At 40.7% G+C, this 21,753-nt stretch overlaps 2 protein-coding genes across 2 annotated transcripts in view; one reads left to right on the forward strand and one right to left on the reverse strand.

Moving 5' to 3' along the window:
* Nucleotides 1-21,753, reverse strand: part of KCNH5 (potassium voltage-gated channel subfamily H member 5) — a 321,694-nt gene that overhangs the window by 200,434 nt on the left and 99,507 nt on the right. The gene's annotated exons all lie outside the window — the stretch shown is intronic.
* On the forward strand, nucleotides 898-3,001 carry LOC123944800 (endogenous retrovirus group K member 13-1 Env polyprotein-like). Its single transcript, XM_046010150.1, has 2 exons — nucleotides 898-1,918; nucleotides 2,054-3,001. Exons 1-2 carry the CDS (start codon nucleotides 1,495-1,497, stop codon nucleotides 2,785-2,787), a joined length of 1,158 nt encoding a protein of 385 aa, XP_045866106.1. The 5' UTR covers nucleotides 898-1,494; the 3' UTR covers nucleotides 2,788-3,001.

Consider the following 21,753-nt stretch of genomic DNA (forward strand, 5'->3'; position numbering starts at 1 on the left):
TTTCCCCTTGCTGTTTGTCGTGCGGGCACGACAAGTGGCGCCCGAACAGGGACGTCTCGGGAACGAGGTGCTGCTTTCGATTCAGGTAAGGGAACCCGGTTGGCCCGGGACGCCGCGAGTAAAATGGGACTTTCGCAGTCAGCGGAGTCCACTTATTTCATGCAAACTTTGCAGACTCTCCTCAGAGAAAGGGGGTCAAAAATCTCCAAAAAGGAACTTGAGGGACTTTTTAAAGTGATACATGATTTTTGTCCCTGGTTCCCTAAGGAAGGGAGTGTAGACCTTAAACATTGGCGCCGCGTCGGACAGGAGATTAAGAACCAAATTTTTGCTAGGGGTGCTGACGTGGTGCCCCCTCGGACCATGACTACCTGGTCCGTCATTCGTGATTTGTTGGACCCTTCTCATAGTATAGTCTTAGTTTCTCCAAAACCTGGCTCGCCTGCGGGCAGTTTAGCCCCTACTCAGGCGGATGAATATTTATCTGAAGAGCCTGATTATATAGAACCGACTCCCCCCTTATATCGGGGGTCCCCTATGTCAATATCTTCTGACTCTTCTCGATCAGGGTCCCATTTAGGACATCCTACAGATGATTTTCCTCCCCCTCCTGCAAATGTTCTATCAGGAGGGGATGAGTTTGAGGATGATGATGTGTATCTAGATGATGATAATAATAATGACGTTTTTAACCTTTCCTCGTCTCCTCAGCCTTACGTTCCTTTTTGGATAAGGGAGAGGACGACCTTGGTACTATTCCCTTGGAAGGATTAACCCTTTCCCCTCCTAAAAGGACACCTCCCACATCAGATCCCGAACATAATGCCCAATGGAAGAAACAACGTTTCAAATTGCCCCCTCCTAGTAGGCCGCCCTTGCCTGCTCCCCAAAAGGTATGTCCAGTTATTCGTTCTGCTCAGGACGAACAAGCTCTGACCTTTTCTGTCATAGGTGTCACTCCCTTGCAACATGCCTTATACGGTCTCCCCCCCAGTCCATGTTATCTTGGGGCCAAATTAAGGCCATGTCAACAAAGGCAGTATTCCTTTTAAAGGAACAGAATCAACCATGCACCCCTTCTATGCTCTTTCTGGCTTTTATAGCGTTGATTACCGCAAACACAGAAGCTGCCCCTTATTGGGCTTATCTCCCTGATCCCCCTCTTGTTCAACCTGTTACCTGGAATGATCCCACACCTCGAGTGCATACTAATTTCACTTGGGGATTTGGAGGCCTTAATGATTATAATGTCGGAGAGACAGTGGCTCGCCCTTTTGATTGGCAAGTTCGAGCCACCACCCCCCCATTTGTTTCCAGTTCTTTACCGATGATAACCCCATTTACGGATGTGTATCTACTGCTAAATATCCTCGAGCTTTATTTAGGGATCCTGGCACTCCAGGGTATGTCCCCTGCACGCCGAAGGGACCTGCTACGCCCTGGAGTATTCTCGAAGTTGTGCCCACAACCCCAGTCACCACTCAGAAATTCGGAATGCGTCCCCTGGGACATCCCCCTTGTGCAACTACCTATGCCTGGAAGAGATCCGACAGTTTGTGGACTGAGTGTGTCCAGGAGGAACCGTTGCTCCTTGCTCCCACTGGCATCGACTTTCCTCTTACAGACTGGTCCAAAAGGAAGAAAGAAGAAATGAGCATCCCCCATGTTCCTTTGCGTCCGACTGGACCTCGAGAAGTAAATTTTGGTCAGCTCCCTGGGTCTATGCTGTCCACCCCCCAGGGTATGTTTCATCCTGAACTTTGGAAACTTGTCGCTGCCATGGGGCCCGTGCGAAACCAAGATCTTGTATCGGGCCAACTAACACTTCGTGCTTATGTCCCGCGCCCATTTCTGCTAGTCGTGGGGGTAAGGGTTGTTACATCCATGAGGGTTAATGGTACAATCATGTATGATATCCATTGTCCTAGGTGCAGACTAACCAATTGTATCCCTATAGATGCTATGAGTTGGCCCCGATCCCCTGTACATGTGTTTTTGGTGATGCAACCACCTTTTGTTCTTCTCCCTGTTGAAATCGAAGGCCCCTGGTATGCTAATTATGGCTATCAATTCGCTGTTGAATTAGAAAACCATTTGCGTAGACCTAAGAGATTTATTGGGCTTGCTATAGCTGGTGTTACTGCTCTGATATCTCTAATTGCCTCAGCCACAGTTTCTACTGTGGCCCTCAGTAATACCGTCCATACTGCTACCCATGTTAATCAGCTGTCCAAAAATGTTTCAGCCGCTCTACATATACAACAAAATATAGACCAAAAAATCTTAGCCCGCTTAGATGGTCTAGAGGAAGCAGTGGAGTTCTTAGGTTCGCAACTATCAATATTAAAAACACAAATGTCTTTAATATGTCATGGTGCATTTCAACATATTTGTGTCACACCGTTACCAGCGACGAATTATTCTTGGCCCAAAATCCAAAATCATCTTAAAGGCATATGGCATGATGCAAATGTTAGCCTTGACCTTCTCAAACTCCAAAAGAGTATATCTGCCATTGGGCATGCCCACCTTGACATTGCTAACCCCTCTGACCTTGCTCGTTCTATATTGCATACTATGCAGGGTTTTAACCCAGGTAACATGCTGCAACATACCTTTTGGTATCTTCTGGGACTAATAATCTTACTAGGAATTTTATTTGCTATATGGTGTTGTTTCTACAATGTATGGAAACATTTCTTACAACGTGTTAATGCCCACCTACACTTTTGGCAATTAAAACAAAAAGGGGGAGATGTTGTGAGCGGCTCTCCTAGAGCGAGTTGAGCAGGTGGTAGCAAAGGCTCCCTGGTCCTCGGTCGGAGGGCACTCATGGCTAATCCCCTGGGCTCGTTAAGGCCCTGTTGTTTGCCTTAAGATTATTCTCCCATGTTCTGCTGTCATTCCGAAAGCGGACCTTGTGGTCTACTCTGCAGTTGCATTTTCTATAATTATGACTGACACATCCTGTACATGAGACATGTCTCGTCTTTGCGCAAAAATGCTGTGGTAATCACTTATGAAACAGAAATATGCTATGGTAATCACTTATGAAACAGATTATAAGAGTATGTGCTTAATAAAGAACTCTGTCACTTGTGTCAATCGGCCTGGTGTCCCTCGCGTGTTCTTCGCATTCCCTTTCCCCCGGGACTCTCCCTCTTTTTCCCCTTTCTTTTCCCCTTGCTGTTTGTCGTGCGGGCACGATAATGATTAACTAGATTGTTAGGAAATCGAAAATCCCCAAAGAACCAATGTTTGAAAAAATGCGAGAACAACAACAAATAGTAAAAAGAAGAACTCCCGCTGTTTTAGTCCATCAAGTCTTCCTTAACAAAATGCCACAGAGTGCGTGGTTTGAACCGTGGAAGTTGATTTGCTCACAGTTCCGGAGGCTGCAACTGGGGTTGCATCATGGTCAGGTTCTGGTGAGAGCTCCCTTCCTGCCTCTGCGGAAGGCTGACTTCTTGCCATGTCCTCACATGGTGGGGAGAGAGCCCTATTGTCACCTTCTCTCGCCATAAGAACGCCAGCTCTGTCAGGCCAGGGTTTCACTCATTAGGACTTCACTTAACCTTAACCATCTCCTTAAAGGCCCTACCTCTGATGCAGTCACATGGTCGGGGAGGGAGGGGATTGGGGAGATAGGGCTGGAACATAACTACCTGAGAGAGACCTAATTCAGTCAGTCCACAGCACCTACTTCTTGGGCTATGGGTCAGTGTTTATGGATGACCTAAGGGAATCACAAGTCTTTGACTCCTGCTCCGCCCATTCTCTACTTCAAGCAGAACACTGCTCGGGCCGGAGTATAGACGATAATGAGCACTTGTGCGAAAGGACAGAAACCCGACAGGAGACAAATTGATTTAAAAAGAAAACAAAGCATTAATAGCTCGAAAAGCATTCACGTGTTCTGGGCCCATCAGATTTCATCCCAAGAAACTGTGGAGAATCTGCCAAGGCAATCACTTTGCCCCTGCTTCCTACGTTTGAGGACTTAAGGGTCAGCAAAACACTAGAAATAAGGCAGACCCAATTATAATTTTAAGAATAACAAAACCTCATGAATTCCAAGAGCAAACTGGTGAACTAGGCATTATCTTTTGACAAGGTTTAGAATGGATTAGCACCCAGAAATGAGAGGAATAATCTCTGGGACCCATCAGTGGTCCTGCAGAAGTTGTGCTAACCTTGTTTCTTGCTTGACAGTCACTGCTCTATGCTGATTCACCCACACTTTGGTGAGACCGGAAACAAGATTTTCAGTGATTGCCTAGAAGGGAGTTATATGGATGGAAAACTCATTCAGTTAGGCAGATCCTCAATTAGTTGCAAGACCTCACCACAGGACAATGTCCACCTGAATGGAAGTTTCTAGTAAAAACAAAAAGAAATGGTTATTTGGCATTTACAATGTATCGGGCACCACTCTGAGTACTTTATATGGATCAGTTTCTTCAGTTTGCATACCAACTCTATGACACGGGTAATATTACCCCATTTTACAGATGGGGAAAACTGAGGCCTAAAGAGGTGAGAATAAGAGCTTCCGCCCCCAAGATTCCATCATATCTGCTCAAGATCCCCACCAACACCTTGACTGAAAAGTCCAACGATCAGTTCCCAGGTCTCATTCTGCTTGACTTGTAAGTGACACTTCCCATGACTACTTATTCCCTCCTCCTTGTTACATTTTCCTCACCTGACCTGCAGGACACTTTGCTCTTGGTTTCTTCCTACCTCATTAAGTGCTCTTTCTCAGTCTTTTTATTGGTTCTGTGCTGTCTTACTGACCACTCAATACTCTGATGCCCAGGGCTTAATTTTTAGACCTCTTCTCCAACTACATTCAATCCCATGGAGGGTTCAACCAGTCTCGGACATATTTTAAATATCGGCTCTATACCAACAATTCCCAAATGTATATTTCTAGCCAGAATCTCTCCCCTAAAACCCAGACTCCTCTCCCCAACTGCCCATTGGATATCTGCCCTTCTTGTCCAACAAGCATCTCAAACTTAACATGACTCATCAGAATTTAACTCCTAATTCTACGATATGCTCCCTTCAAAATTCCCTCTGCTTTCTCCATAATCATTTCCATCCCCAGAGAGGAGTAGACCAAAACAAAACAACTTTGAGTCATCCTTAATTTCTCTCTTCCTTTAATGTCCCATATCTGATCTGTCAGCAAATCCTATTGGTTCTAGCTTCAAAATATAACTAGAATCTAACCACTGCACACCCTGTCCACTGCTACTCCCTTCGTCAAGTCACCATTCTCTCTCAGTAAGATAATTGCGACAGCCTCCCTGAGTTGTATCTTCCTTCCCTTGTCACCCTAGAGTTTACTTCCAGCATAGTGGCCAGAGTGACCCTGTTAAAATGCCAGATCGTGTCATTTCCTGCTCAGAACAATCTAGAAGTTCCCATCCACAGGCTAAAATGATTTCCAGAGCCCTGCATGAGCTGGTCCCCAGTAACTTTCTGACCTCACCCCACACCATTTTCTCCCTGCTTCACTCTATCCCAGACTTTCCGGTTCCTCAGTTTATAATGGGCACACAGTCCTTCACCGTGATACTTCTAAGCCTGCTTTTTACCACTAGTCATGAGATTTTTATTAGTTGCCCTTCCCCTGTTTTAAATTTACATAGGCAAATTTCTGTCTGACAACAGAAGAGTCCCAAATAGCACAATGATGAGACATTTTATTTTCACTCCTGCTGAGCCAGGTAGGCCCATACTCTATAAACCTATTTACTTGAGACTTAAGCCAAAGATTTTAAAGGCAGTGCTTATATAACAATGTTCACAAGATACAGCTTCACAGGAATCCCTGTGATTTTCGCTGCAAAGCAGCTTTCATCAAAGGCACATATGTTCCCATCCTACACCGACTGCCTCACTGAAGCGTTCCAGCTGACAATATTCCAGCCCCAACACAAACTAAGAAACACCTAGAATAGGTTTATCAACAAAACCCAAGTATCACTGTGCTGAACTCACGGTTGACTCTAGGATGCTATTTATTAAAGGCTGACAGAAGAAGATTTAATTTTTTCTTTTGAGCTCTAGGTTGTTTTTTATTTTTTTAAGTAACATATAACGAATTATTTGTTTCAGGGGTACAGGTCTGCGATTCGTCAGGCTTACACAATTCACAGCACTCACCATAGTACACACCCTCCCCAATGTCCATCACCCAGCCGCCCCATCCCTCCCATCCCCACCTCCACTCCAGCAACCCTCAGTTTGTTTCCTGACACTAAGAGTCTCTTATGGTTTGTCTCTCTCCCTGGTTAAATCTTTTTCATTTTTCCCTCCCTTCCCCTATGATACTCTGTCTTGTTTCTCAAATTCCTTGTATCAGTGAGATCATATGATAATTGTATTTCTCTGATTGACTTATTTTGCTTAGCAAAATACTCTCTAGTTCTATCCACATAGTTGAAAATGGCAAGATTTCTTTTTTTTTTTTTGATGACTGCTTAGTGTTCAATTGTATATATATACCCATCTTCTTTATCCATTCATCTGTTGATGGACATCTAGGCTCTTTCCATAGTTTGGCTCTTGTGGACATTGCTGCTATAAACACTGGGGTGCACATGCCCCTTTGGATCACTACATTTGTATCTTTAGGGTAAATACCCAGAGTGACTGCACCAGCTTGCATTCCCACCAACAGTGTAGGAGGGTTCCCCTTTCTCTGCATCCTCACCAATATCTGTTGTTTCCTGTCCTGTTAATTTTAGCCATTCCGACTGGTGAGAGATGGTATCTCATTGAGGTTTTGATTTGTATTTCCCTGATGCCGGGTGATGTTGAGCACTTTTTCATGTGTTTGTTGGCCCTCTGGATGTCCTCTTTGCAGAAATGTCTGTTTATGTCTTCTGCCCATTTCTTGATAGGATTATCTGTTCTTAAATTTTCTTTTAAATTTTAAAGTTAGCCACTGCTTTAAATTTAGCTCATTACTACTGAGAGTGGTTTGTCCTCTCACTGCTTTATTGCTGATCACTTCTAGTCCTAAGAGTGTAACAGAATCCTGACTTTAAGAAAGTGAAGATATTTAAGGCTAGCATCCTCCATGATGTTGGTAAATTGCACACTTTCAATAAATTCTTAACTAGAAATCTATGTGAAAAAGTTAGACTTCTGACTCAATCAGGCTAACAACATACATTGATACATTTACAGTGTTAGTCTGTATTTGTAAGAGATTGGGGAAAGAGGCCCTTTTGGAGTGGGTTTAAGGATAAATGTAGGATTAGAAAAAGCCTCTCTCATGAATACAGAAGGAAGAACACCAGAGAAAATGACTGAGCAGAGGTTGTCATAATGGCACAGGATTCCAAGGAGCAGGGGCCATGCAGCGTAGCAGAGAAGCCAAGCAGATGGTGGAGTAGGTTCAGTAGACAGATATTATAGCAGTGAACCTCTGAGGGGTTATCAAGGTTGAGATATTCCCTACCACCAAGTACCCTGATAAATGGTAAATAACAACGGGAACTTTTAGATTAAAAGTTATAGAAATCTTGGGGCGCCTGGGTGGCTCAGAGGGTAAAGCCTCTGCCTTCAGCTCACATCATGATCCCAGGGTCCTGGGATCAAGCCCCGCATCGGGCTCTCTGCTCAGCGGGGAGCCTGCTTCCTCCTCTCTCTCTGCCTGCCTCTCTGCCTACTTGTGATCTCTGTCAAATAAATAAATAATCTTAAAAAAGAAAAAAAGATACCAACCAAGAAAAAAAAAAGTTATATAAATCTGGATAATAAACAAATGAAAGAGAATCAAGAAACAGGAGAACGGACAGAACCATGCCAAAGGAACAGAGAGGCTCAACCAAAGATACAGGACTGACCACATGTAGGTGTCTCTGCTTGTTCTCAAAACTCCATTAAAATAAAAGTAGGGTTTTTTTAAGCCATAAAGCCACAAGAATGAAGAGAATAAAACATACAACAGCAGCAAAATTCTGAAAGCTGGAAAACATAGAACAAGTAGTAACTGACTTAGCAGATCCAAGAAAGCTGAATCTTAAGCCAGAAAAAGGGAAAACGAAGATTCAACCTAATGTCCTCTAAAGAACCTGCATATATCCCAGGAATGGCTACTACACTACCCCCTGGAAATGGGGGGGGGGGACACAAGGGTAGAGCTGAAACTGGAGGATTTATTGATAATCTGTTCAAGAAACAGATCGATAAAATTAAAAAAAAAAAAAGAAAAAGAAAAGAAACAGATAGATATCCATCTCCTATATACCCTACCTAATTCCAAGAGCCAGGCAACTCCCTTTCCACCCCTCAGCAGACTGAAGAGGGTCTCTGGATTGAGGGAAGACCAGAGAAGAAAGGTACCATATTAAAACCAAGGGGATTATGTGAAAGTTTATACTCTAAATGTCAAATGCTCGACTCTATTCTTCATTCAGCTTCCAGAAATCTGGAACAAGGCTTATATTCTGCAGCCTGGAAACTGGAAAAATTCCCAGTTTTGGAATTTGGAAATTGACAGCCCAACAGAAATGATATAAAAATACTGATGTTGAGTATTCTCCAGAAAATAAGACAACAGATCTCTCTACATTAACACCACAGTCGTTAAGTCCAGCCACATGCAAACAATAAGGATTCCTAGACATATGCATTATGCCTCCAACATGAGAAACAGAGACCAAACCCAGAAAAACAAATTTTAGCCAGGCTGACTGGTGTGAGGTGGTACCTCAAAGTTGAAGGACACAGAGACTATGTAGAGAAAATTTTGAACCTATGAAGGAAAAACAGGGTATTATAAGAAGGAACACAGAGAACTCAAGAGCTCTTGGAAATTAGCAGAAATGAAAACTCGGGAGAAAGATTAGAAAATGAGCTATACAGAAACTTCCAGACTATACAGAAAAAAACAAACAAACAAAAACAGAAAACTGTAGAAAGGAAATAAGAAAATTAGAAAATCAATCCAGGGGGCGCCTGGGTGGCTCAGTGGGTTAAGCCGCTGCCTTCGGCTCAGGTCATGATCTCAGGGTCCTGGGATTGAGTCCTGAATCGGGTTCTCTGCTCAGCAGGGAGCCTGCTTCCCTCTCTCTCTCTCTCTCTGCCTGCCTCTCTGTCAAATAAATAAAATAAAAAATCTTTAAAAAAAAAAAAAAAAAAGAAAAGAAAATCAATCCAGGAGATCCAATATCTCAATTGGGCATTTAAATAAAGACAAAAATAGGAATTTATCAGTAAAATAACTGAAGAAAATTTCCCAGAGGTGAAGAATAAGTATTTTCAAATGATGAAACATACTCACTGAGAATCTAGAAGAAATTCTAGAACCTAGAGGAGTAGATTAAAACAGACCCATAAAAAAGAGATACTGTCATAGTATTTCATAATGTTGGGTACCAAAAGAAGATTCTAAAGTTTTCCAGAAACAAAGGGAAAAGAATATTTATAAGAATCAAGACTCAAACAAAATCAGTCTTCCAAATAATTCCGCTGAATACTCAAGACAAAGGAAGAATGCCTAAAGATTGTCATAAAATTATTTCTAACCTTCACATCTCTATCCAGATGAATTATCAACTAAATGTGAAGATAAATGAAAGACAATTTAGGATATATGCAACCTCAAAAAAATTCTCTTTTATGCATCCTTTCTCTGCAGGCTATTCCAAGAGTTGTTTCATCCAAATAGATGTAGGAAACAAGGTCCACAAAAGAGAAAGGCAAAGGAAATTCTCAAGTTCACAGATGAAAGGAGATACTAGGCTGAGTGAGAGCTAAGGTCAGGTGTATTGAGACTAGTCCATGCTGGGAAAATCAGAAGATTCCAAGGAAGCCTCCAAAGACAAGAAGGTGATAACCACCTAATAAACGTAGACTGAAATGAGCATTACATGATGGAAAAGAAGCATGTGGAACACCAAGAAAGAAAAGGACATAAAACCATATGTTGTGCATGGAAATAATCATCATAAACCATGTGACTCCATTGCAAATAGTGTTTGCATAGTAATGATAATGAAAACAGACTGTTGATTTAATCAAAAATATTATCTAAATATATCAAGAAGATAGAAAATTGGAAAATGTATATATGTTTACATAGTGTTGGTTAACAAGGGGACAGAAAACAGAATTATATTTTAATCTTCCAAAGATGGAAGTCAACAAATAATGACTAAAACTGAAAATCCTCCCCAATAATCATCCCATTTAGAGATAAAAAGACAGATATTACCCAAAAAAGTGAAAATATTTTGACATGATCTCTGGGAAATGGAAAAACGTATAGGAATATGGAACTTCTACTTCTCAAAATAAACCTCACAGCACTATTTGGCTCTTTATGTGCATATATTACTTTGATCTAAAAATTAAATTTAAAAAATAGGCAGACAACCTGAATTACCACACAGATTAAATTTAAAAGAAGCCAGGAAAGCCAGAGGTCTGGAAAATATTTGGATTTCCTGCCTTTCCTCTGTGGGCCCTGGGTCCCTTCCTGTTTACCTCAGCTGTCATCTCTGGGGTTGTCATATTAACCAAATCCTATTCTTTTCTAACCAAATCATCTTCTTGTTTCTGGAAATCTCTCCAATGACTAAATTAGCAGTTAAAGTCACATAGCCTTAGAAAGTCTTTCACCAAACATCAGAAGCCAAAGAAATTTCCCTTTGGGTGAATGACACACTTGAACACACTTGTTTCAAGATGCAAATTTCTCCGAAGTACATGTATATGATTTTGTTTCTTTGGCAAACAGTAACAACGACGACAAGGACACTTATGCTCCTGATGTAGATTGAAATAGTATTAACCTTATGTGATCCCTAAGAATAGAATATCCAAACTTTATCATTAAATTCTATGTGTGGTACAGTTATTGCCAAACCATTTAAATCCCTGGGTGCTTCTCTTCTATAGCCAATGAACAAAAAGGGATTGGAAGGTTGTAGTTCATTCATTTATGCCAGGGCTCACCCATGATTGTGGGTACACACACAAGTATTTTTAGTGGCTCTAACCCCTGGTTCTTCCTAATGGCCCCTCTGCTGTCCTCCCACTGAAACAGTGGCAGTCACTTTTCAAGGGGAGTATGGATACAGCTGGGAACAAAGGAAGCAGTGTAGATTTGAGTTTCAAATTAGACTTTTTTTTTTTTTAAGACCATAGCCAAAACAATAATCTTGAAAGCATAGATTTCCTTTGCAAGTGCCAGGCCCTCGAGACAGCAAATGGCTTTTTTGTTATTGTTGTTCTTGTGTGTTTTATTTTTACTGTTAAAATCTTAGCTCTTTTCCCAGAAAACACTGGGGGAGGGGGTGGGCAGTGAAACATAGGTGGGCAGAATGGAAGGAAAAAGAAATGAAAAAGGAAACTTGAGATAGTTTAAGGGGAAATCCAAAATCAACAGAGAAAGTGTATCCTGCCTCCCATCCCGAACTCTGGTATGTGCCAGACAAAGAGTAAGGAATACCATAGGACAGATATAGCATGAAAGATACCTTTGAAAGGTAGAAAAGAGTGGAGTGGGAGGTCACAAACTAAGTGAGCTTTCTATCAGAAAATGAAGTCAGCCACATATTCATGTATCTAAGTTCTATTATATAATAATTTAAACCCACCACTAAAATGCTTCGATCTGGAGAACTGGAGTAGTTTTGCTTTGCTCTGAATATACAGCCTTTTCAATATGGAGTATCGAAACCCATTTGCATGTTCAAAAAGAATTTACTGACTACGTACTATGCTCCCATTACTCCAGGGATACAGAGGTGAACCAGATAGACAAGCTCCCTGCCTTTGTGGCTCCCACTTTAGCTGAGGAGACAAGCAGAAAGTATATAAAGAAAGAATTTTTAAAAACATAATTATGATAAAAGGATAATGAAATTTAAAGGATGGAGACACTTCAGACAGACTGAGGAAGAAAGTTCTAGAACTTGCCATGCATGGCAAAAGACTAGAGAAAGGGGCATGATTCATCAAACTCTGATTGCTTTTTCCAGCACAGAGCTAGGAAGAATAAGAGAGTCTTTCGTGAAGAATGTCTTTCTTCTTGACATCATCACCTGAACTCCCTCCTGCCTCTGCCTGCCAAGCAGTGCCCCATGCTCCCAATGTTTTCTCCACTCTCTTCTGAAATCTCAGCATCTCTTTCTTCTTCACTGTGGCAGTGAGCTAGTTTGAAGCTCAGTTCATGCTGGTGTGCTGAAAATCTTTTTCTCTGAAAGTACACCTTTCAGAGAATCAAGTGGCAGTTTCACAGGAGCCTTCTAGAGGGAAGGACACACAAAACAGAGACCATCAGACACAGTGATCAGGGAGCTATCTGGAAATTGTCTGGCTCCCCTAAGTCACTCTTTAAGGGATACACTGCTTGGCTTATCAGGAGAGCTTCCCTTGATCTTTCAAAAATTGTTTCCCAATATCACACTTCCAAATATTTAAGAGAGAGAGTATAATGATCCAGCAAAAGAAACAGGAAAAAAAAAAAGTAGCCAGAGAAGTGGGAGAGAAACCAGGGAGAGATAAACATCAAGAAACCACAGACGCTTCCGCATGGATGAAAAAGTGTCTGAAATTTAGCAAATGTATTTCAAATGGTGGAAGGGGAAGTCCACTTTTAATAGATAGCAAATGAAGATAAGAAAGTGAAGACACATGCTTTAGGAAGCTTGCTTTAAAAAAAAAGAAGAAGAAGAAGAAGAAGAAGAACTGGTGCTTAGATCATAGGCAGAGACAGTGCAGTCTCGAGTGTTCTATTCACATGTATGTGTTTTTTCAGGATTGAACAGAGGTAAGCATGATTACGGGCTGATAAGAAAGAGCCTGTGAAGAGCTAGAGAGATGAAAACAGGAAAAACAAGGGCAAACCATTGGAGGAAACAAAACATCAAGAGACAAAACAAATCCACGACCACACCCTGCACCATGCAGACAACTCTAGACTCACAAACAAACCACCCACGCAACATAACAAGGGACCACCTGCCACTTAGCACAGCAGTTGCTTGCACCAAAAGCCTGAAATGAAATCCTGATCCTTGCTTTCTCCCATGCCCTTTTATGTTGTGTATCCTAACATTTGTCCAGAACCTAACCAATTCTAACTCTGCCATCATCTCTCACCTTGACTATTAACCTGTCTGCCCTCTCCCATCCTCTATCCCACAGTCTGTTTCCCACACAGCAGCCAGATTGATCTTTATAAACCACAAGACAAATCCTGCCACTCTTTGGCCCCAAACCCTCAAACGCCTGCTGATCTGACTCAGAAAAAAGTCACTTCTTGGACCTCGATGGTCCTGTGTGGTTTGGCTGCCCCCCTCACTCCCAAACCACTTCCGTCCTCCATCCGTCTTTGTAGCAGGATCGGGAAAGTCCAGGAATACACATCTGCCTTCTCAGAGAAATAAAAGAAAAGCCGTCTCCTGAAATGAAGAAGCACAGTCAGAGGTTGAGGAGAGGTGGGAAGAAAACATGTTAAGAGTTGCACAAAAATAGCTACTCAGCAAAATGTAAGAGGGAGACGACCTAAAATAAGCCAAGATTTGTAAGATCATGAACAACGCACTTTCCTGGCACCTGTTCACAAAGCTGCGGTTTACGCCAGTCCATGCTCAGTAGTCCTGATACAGGAACAAAAGAGGCCAGTATTTTTTAACACACAGCGCGGGCTGGGAATTTTTTAACACACAGCGCGGCAACAGGAGAAAGGATGATGGAATCTCGAATGTTGGTGCATGTCCGGGATGGGGGAAGAATGTTCTCTAGCCAGACCCTGTGAAGAGAAGGAGTCGGGAAACGCACCTATTATGGGGGGTCCTTCGAGGCCTTTTCTGAAAGGAACTGAAAAGTCAAAGTCATAGACGGCTCAGTTTAACAGAAGTCCCCAAGGTCAATAGCACCTACCCCCAATTCTCATTAGAAGAGTCAACACCCATTTCTTTTGGCAAAATCTAACTAGAGGTATGAGCTTAATTGTCCTTTCCTTACATTCATTTTAAATCAGTAAGGCTCCCAAGTTAGACTTTCACAGATTAAGACTTTGGGGGGGGGGTTGTTAAACATAAATTCAACTTTAAAAAGGATCGCATCTAAAAGGGTAGCTCCAGAGAACTAGCTTCAGAGAGGATATTTTTAAAGCCACCAGTACTCCCTGACTGTCACCCTGAACATAATTCTCATCCCATAAAAATCTTCCTACCTACAATCACGAAGCTCAAAGCTACAACCATGCACCTGGCACCTTTACTCCCAGGGAGGCTTAACTCAGTCATCACAATGTATGTAAATATTAATAGGTAAGAAGTAGTCGCTTAGAAACTGTTCCAAATAAAATCCCCTCTCTGAGGATAGCAGAGCAATTCTTAAATCCATACAAAAGGCCTTCTTATTTTAGCAAATTCTAAATATATTCATATATGGATTTGTTAGTCTTTCAACTTTTGAAAAATTTTGCATTTTATTTCCAGCAAAATTAAAATCATGTATCAGTTGATCCTTGATATCACATACATAAGGATCATCTAGGCCCCCAGTGCTTTTTCTCTAGCAGAACACAATTCACCTACCAGGTAACAACTTATCCTGGACAACAAACACATTCATAGGAATCAACAAAAATTTATTGGAAGGTTACCATATAATCTCATAAATAAAATTCTTCCCTTACTAAAATCCCTGTTCTTAGAAAACAGGATTTCATAAAAACAACTTTACAAGTCAATTTTATTTCCTATCTTATAACATGAAAACTCTAAGTATATGTAATATATCTAATAGCCTAACTTAAATATATTTTTTATATATTTAAAATATGTAAATTTTGAATGGCGATTCAGAAAAAAAAGTATCAGTGGCAGTGAAAAGTACTTAAGTATCATCTACCTGTACTAAGTTAATGGCCACTGATAAGATTATTTTCCTTCATACAAGAAAAAAAAGTTTAGATCCCATAAAGGCAAACTCTCCATGTGGTTCTCTCCTCTCAACTATCCAATGAAACGACTGTGGAAGGTCACCAGGGACCTCGTGATGCCAACCAGACCTCCTGACTCACTGCCCCATGTATGTTGCTGTTCTCCTTTCCTTCTTGACATTCTTTCCTCCTTTGCTGCAACAAACTCTTCTGGAGTCATGCTTCCTTTTTACCTCTCTCAGTTCTCTTCTTTACCTTTCTGTGGCTCTCCCTCCTCAAGTGCCACCCTCCACCAGCTTCCTTCTGACTCCACCCTGCACCCTCTTGGCATCAGTTACTTTCTCTACATCCTGATTCACAAGGAGATCTCATCATGCCTCACATCGCTAGAACCCCCAAACACACTTTTAACTGTCTAATCTAACACACATCACCAACCCAATGATCTGCAGGCACCTCACACTCAACACGTTCAGAACAAAACTATTCTCTGCCCCCAGGAATGGTTGCTTCTTCTTTCCTGTCTCAGAGAAGAATGTAGTCATTCCCTCAGCTGAATTAGCCAGAATCTACCAGTTCTCTTGACCATACCTGAAGCATTTATCCACTCACCACTAACAACTTAAAAAAAAATTCCAGGAATTTTATATACAACCTACTGTTGAGTATTCCAAATAACTCTGCAGTGTAGGGATCTCCATTTCACAGCTGACGGTTTAGATAATTGGTGTAAATTCTTAGTAAGTGAATGTAGGTCTGTCTGGCTCTGAAGTCCATGGTCTTCTCATAAACCATGCTGCCTAGCTAGATTTTGGGAAGCTACAAATATGCCAACTCTAGCCTGCCACCTGTTTACAGCTTTACTGGAACATAGCCAGGCTCCTTTATTTATGCCTTTGCCTGCTTTAACACTACAACAGCAGAGATGAGTGGTTGCAACAGAGGCTTACAGACCACGAAGCCTAAGATAGTTGTTACCTGTCCTTTTATAGAAAAAAAACATTTTGCCAATTCTGAAACTATACCATCTTCCATATCCCTACCACCTCAGGTTACTGTAACAGCCTCCTAACTGGTTTCTCTACCCACAGGCTTTATCTCTTCCAATCCATCTTCCACATTGAAGAATAAAGTTCTTATTTATCCCACAACCTTTAGGATAAAAGACCAATTCCTTATCAAGCTATGCAAGACTTTTTGACATCCTAGTACCTTCCTTCCTCCCCATCCACATCTACTTTCCGTTCAAGTCAAAGTGAAATACATGGAGTTCTACAAAAGGGCCAATCCATTTCATTACTGGTGTTTTCACATATATTCTCTGTATTTCAGAAAATGCCTTAGTCCTAAGTGTTTCTGTATTCTAAGTTCAAGAGTCACTTCCTCCTAGAAATCTTCCTGGATTGTTCAGGATAAGCTAGGTAAACTTCTTTCATTCATCAAATTACGTTTGATGAGCCTATCAACTAGGCACAATGCCGGACGCTAAATATATAATGACAAATAGGACAAATGGGACACATACAGCTGTTCTTACCAGCCTTATAGTTCAGCCCAACTTCTTTATTCATCTGTTCAAAGTCTTAGCTCTTGGCTCATAGTATCAAGAGAAGTAAGATGGACATGAAGATGGAGAAGGAATGGAGATGGGGAAAGACTTACAGATGGAAATGGGAGTAGAGGTGGGGATGAGAATGGAGTTGATGGAGATGAAATGGGGATGGGGATGAAGAGAGATGTGAGGAAGAGGATGGGGATGAGAATGGAGAAGGGGATGGAGATGAGGATGGGGATTAGGATGAAGATGGGGACTGGGAAGAGGTGGGGTTGGGGATGGGGGTGGAGATGGCAATAGGGATAGAAACGGGAATAGAGATGGAGATGGGAGTGGGGATGGAGATGGGGATGAGGTTGGCAGTAGGAATGGGGATGGAAGGAATGGGAGAAAATGAAACGAGTCAGTGATTCCCTAGTCTGACACTCACCATACCACTACATTAACTCACCATACCACTTAACTAAGAAAATATCCAATTTGTTTCCTTAATAACAACACTACCAGAACACTTGGGACAATGCTGGATGAATTAAATAATTTTGAGTGATATAGAGACACAACGTATTTCCAGAGACCAAGTCTTTTCAAAGAGGTCAGGCTAGTTAATAGGCCACTGTGAAAATTTCCTGTTTTTTGGGAAAACTCAATCTTTAGAGAATCTGAGAAGTTTTGTGAAAATGTGACTAGGCATAAAAAGAAACATGAGTCTAAAAGAACATTCCTGCAAAAGATACAAGTTCTATTTTGAATAAGAAACAGGGAATAAAGTGCACATCACATAGTCTTTTTCTAACTACTGGACTATACATCTGAAACTACCAAACCATGAAAAAAGGTACTTATAACCCTGAACTTTGTGTTCCACAAAATGTTTTTCCTCACAGGATACTCAGTTCATTAAAGAAAAGAGACCAAAAAAAAAAGGAAATCTTTTTTATAAGCAGAGGTAAAGCAGACAGAAAGAACTGACCCAGTTTCCAAAATAAACATTAAGCTTAAAAGTCTCTCCATCTGGCTGAATCTAAAACCAGAAATGAAAATCAGCATGTTCACACTCCACTTCCTACCTACACCACAACAGCAAGGACAAGAAAAAATTCAGCATGTTACTTAATATCGTATCTCAGTCATCTGAAGTCTCATATTAAGATCTGTAATTTTTTTAATATTGGAAAAGGACAACAGTTCACTTTTACGATTTTTAGAAGAATTTATTTAATATTTATTTTCATTTTATTTATTTTTTTCTTCCAAGTTTTTATTTAAATTCCAGTTAGTTAATAGTTCACCTTTTTTTTAAGGTTTTATTTATTTATTTGACATAGAGAGATCACAAGTAGGCAGAGAGGCAGGCAGAGAGAGAAGAAGGGAAGCAGGCTCCGTAATGAGCAGAGAGCCCGATGCAGGGCTCTATCCCAAGACCCTGGATCATGACCTGAGCTGAAGGCAGAGACTTTAACCCACTGAAGCACCCAAGCGCCCCTAATAGTTCACTTTTAAACACGCCTGGATATCCATATGGGCCAAACTCCTTCAGAGTCCCCACAGGCCTTGGGTACAGACTTCTCCCTGGGCCCCACTCTTATGTCCTGAAGCAAATGTCTTTTTCTGCCTAATTTCTATTTGAAAAACACTTTTCTTTCCAAAAGCACATTTTCTGTTCTCTAAAATATCTCCTGACCATGTCCCCTTTTAACTTTTCCCTGAATATATTCCATACAATGTGCATCTTACTCTCCATAAAACAAGGTATGTAATATACATGAAAAGCCCTAAAAATTGTGACATCTCTTCCTTTTCATTATTAACCCCACTCCAATAAGCAGCCCAATTCTATGAATAGAGGCATAACTGCACTAACAGAATCTTAGATATATAAAATGTTGGCACCAAAAGATACCTTAAAACCCATTTACATCAACTCCTGCATTACACATTTGAAAAAACTAAAGCCCAGAGATTCAAAGACTCTCCAAGGTCACATAATCCTTAGCCCTCAACTTATTCCATATTCTTTCAGTCTCTGGGTCTCACCATTTTCTATTTATTTCCTTTTTCTATGGAGAGAGTTGAAAGCAATGCCTATAATCCCAGCTCGGCTTTTATCTGAACTCCACAGAGAATGCTAAATTAGATCATCAACTGGAGAATAGGATACGTGGCATCGGTCTCCCCTGCATGCTACTGAGTGACCAGTATGTAACTAAGTGCTCCCTGGTGGCTTAACCACCCACATGGAGATCTGAATTTCTCCTCATGCACAAGCCACTGGCAGATGGTCCTGCTATACTTCTAAATGCGCTAAACTGTTTGCTGCTGCATTATAAACCGTATCAGTCAATTACACAAAGATCTTAGACTGTTTGAGCTATCATCAATTACATCCTATTTGAAAATTGCAGATTAGCATTGCTAGGACTACCTGCCTGTCTACCAATTAAATCTCAGCAGTTTTCACATTTATAGTTTTTAGTTTTGCTTTGTTTTACTTTTGAAGACTTAATTGCATGGAATCCCACCAGGACAGATTCTGATTGCCATATATACCATATGAATCGGGCTGCCTCAACCTAGCAACCAAGCAGGCAATAATGGAAAGACCAAAAAGAAAAAAGCACTTTTAAATAAAAAAAGTACACAAAGTCTAGTCTTACAGTCCTTTGAAATATGCTATCTAAAATATGCTGTCTACATGATTACTAATGTATTTAACAGTGTATTAAAACAAATCAAAGCAAGAGAACAAAACAGAAGGAGAAAGAAATTTAGGGTTAGACACAAATTACTTACAGCAAAAAGTTATTCATGCCTTATATATTTTTTAATTATAATTACAGATGCCAGTATATCGATTTTTATAATGGTTGGGTTAAAGTAAAATACAATTTATGTGATTGTTTAGTAATGAAGAAAAAACTAAGTAATTACTTCCTTGATAAATCTTTAGAAGAGGATTCATAAAACTACATTAAGATAAAAGGATAATCATATCAGAAAAATTCCATTCTCATATTGCTTTGTTTTATAGCCATCAAAACAAACCATCAGTGCACTAAGATGCTTTCCAAATAGAAGCAAAATTAGTCAGTCCGCTAATTGTTGGGGGAAAAAAAACTATTAGGGGCTCAATAAGATTATATAAATGAAATGGATTAGAAACCATTTCATGAAGGTATCATGAAGTATTTGCTCTGCAAATAAGTAAAGAGATTACCCATATCTTGATCTAAAAAAAAAAAAAAAAAAAACTGTGTTATTTTCCACAACTGTTGCAGAAGTCAATACAAAAATATCTTTCCACAAATGTCCTTTCATAGTGAATTCCATGAACATCAGCAAGGTCATTGGGTTCATTCGTGAATGGACAAATGCTAATGAGAGAGAGAGAGAGCGTACTATCCTGAGATAGTATAATGGCTGCTACCAAAGGCATGGAGTTCTACTCAAGGCACAGAGCATGCCCAAATTGAGAAGAGAGAGACTGGAGATAAAGAATGCATGGTGGTAGACATATGTTGAGAAGATCCATTTCTACAATCTGAGCAGGAAGATTCTCCACCTTGGACAAGTGATGGACAAAGGATTTAAGTCTAAGAAATCCCCAGGTGGCAGATAAAAGAACTATCCTGGGATCCTGCTGACATAGAAAGGTTCAAGAGGGAACATAAGGTGACTGGGACTGAAGGGAGACCACAGTCACAGGTTCTGTCTGAAGATTTGTCTGACAGCAGCAAGAAGAACCTTGAAACTGTGTTCCTGGACAGAGTCCACATGCAATTCAGCATCAGGGGTGAAAGGACCTAAAGGTCCGAGAGGAAAGGCTATTGAAGAAAGAAGAGGGCTCAGAAAGGACCTAGGAACTGAAATTATTGCCATTAATATTTCTCAATTTTGCTAGAAGGCATGAAAACTTTAGATGACGTCCTCCAGAAGACTAGGCTATCATTTTACAAGTAGTGATTATTTTCTCCACAGAATATAGGCATTTTCCTCCACAGAATATAGGCAGTTGGTTTTTCCATCAACCTTTTGATAAAACATTTTTCTCAGTTACTGGGTTTATGATTGTAAGTGGTACTTCTCAAATACCACTCAATTCTAGATTGACTAGGATCTTAGCACAACTAAAAACATGAAGCTTTCTGCTTTCTATTTCCCTCTTCCTTTACCCTCCTTACACACACACACACACACACACACACACACACATACACACACATGCACACACAGGCATACAGACATAAATGCTAAATCTGTAGCTCCATCTATGGCTGATAACACATACTGGGTTCTGGGAACAGTAATAGTTTGTTTTGTTTGTTTTCCTTGGTGTTAGTATAGGGAGAAAAGTGACACTAAAATTACAAACAGCTGCAATAGGCACATTTGGTTGGTATTTTAGCATGTGTGTCTAATACATTTTGGAATTGCAAAACGTTACTGTAACACTTCATGGGTCTTGACAGTTTTCTATCAACTTCTTGGGTTGCTGCAAAGGAAACATGCCATTAAATTACTAAAGGACTCAAACTAAGAAGGAAATTAAAAAGGCATCTCCCTGGAACATTCCTGGCAATAGAAACTGGACTTGAGGCATAAAAAGGAAACCAAACTCAATAGGCAAAAGAAATGTCAGAAACCAGCTTATAAACAGAAAACTAGGGGCGCCTGGGTGGCTCAGTGGGTTAAAGCCTTTGCCTTTGGCTCGGGTCATGATCCCAGGGTCCTGGGATTGAGCCCCGCATCGGGTTCTCTTCTCGGCAGGGAGCCTGCTTCCTCCTCTCTCTCTCTCTCTGCCTGCCTCTCTGCCTACTTGAAATCTCTGTCTGTCAAATAAATAAATAAAATCTTAAAAAAAAAAAAAACAAACAGAAAACTAATGCTCAGGTGTTAAAAGAATATAGCAGAAACTCAGAAAAGGACCAAGTTTAAGACCAGGTCTTCATCTTGAAATCAAGGTAGGAACTAAATAAAGATAAAAGAAGGAGAAAGACACTTAGATATATCCATAAAATTGGCTATACATGAAGTAGAGAAAGGACGGAACCAATATGAACCAAATGCAGTTTTGAAAATTCAACTCAATCTACATGAAAATTTTCAATGCAGGTAGATTCAGAAGGTGGAGAGTAAAAAGTGGTGGGAGAAAGGGTTGTTGGTGCTTTCACTAACTAGCCTCTTAGAACTTGTCATCAGGGGCTTAGAAACTTAGAGTTGGAGCGATCCAGTGACAGGAGCCACTACATTCCCAGAGGGAGACATAGGTGAA

This window comes from Meles meles, chromosome 6, assembly GCF_922984935.1.
Source record: "Meles meles chromosome 6, mMelMel3.1 paternal haplotype, whole genome shotgun sequence".
Classification (NCBI taxonomy): Eukaryota; Metazoa; Chordata; class Mammalia; order Carnivora; family Mustelidae; genus Meles; species Meles meles.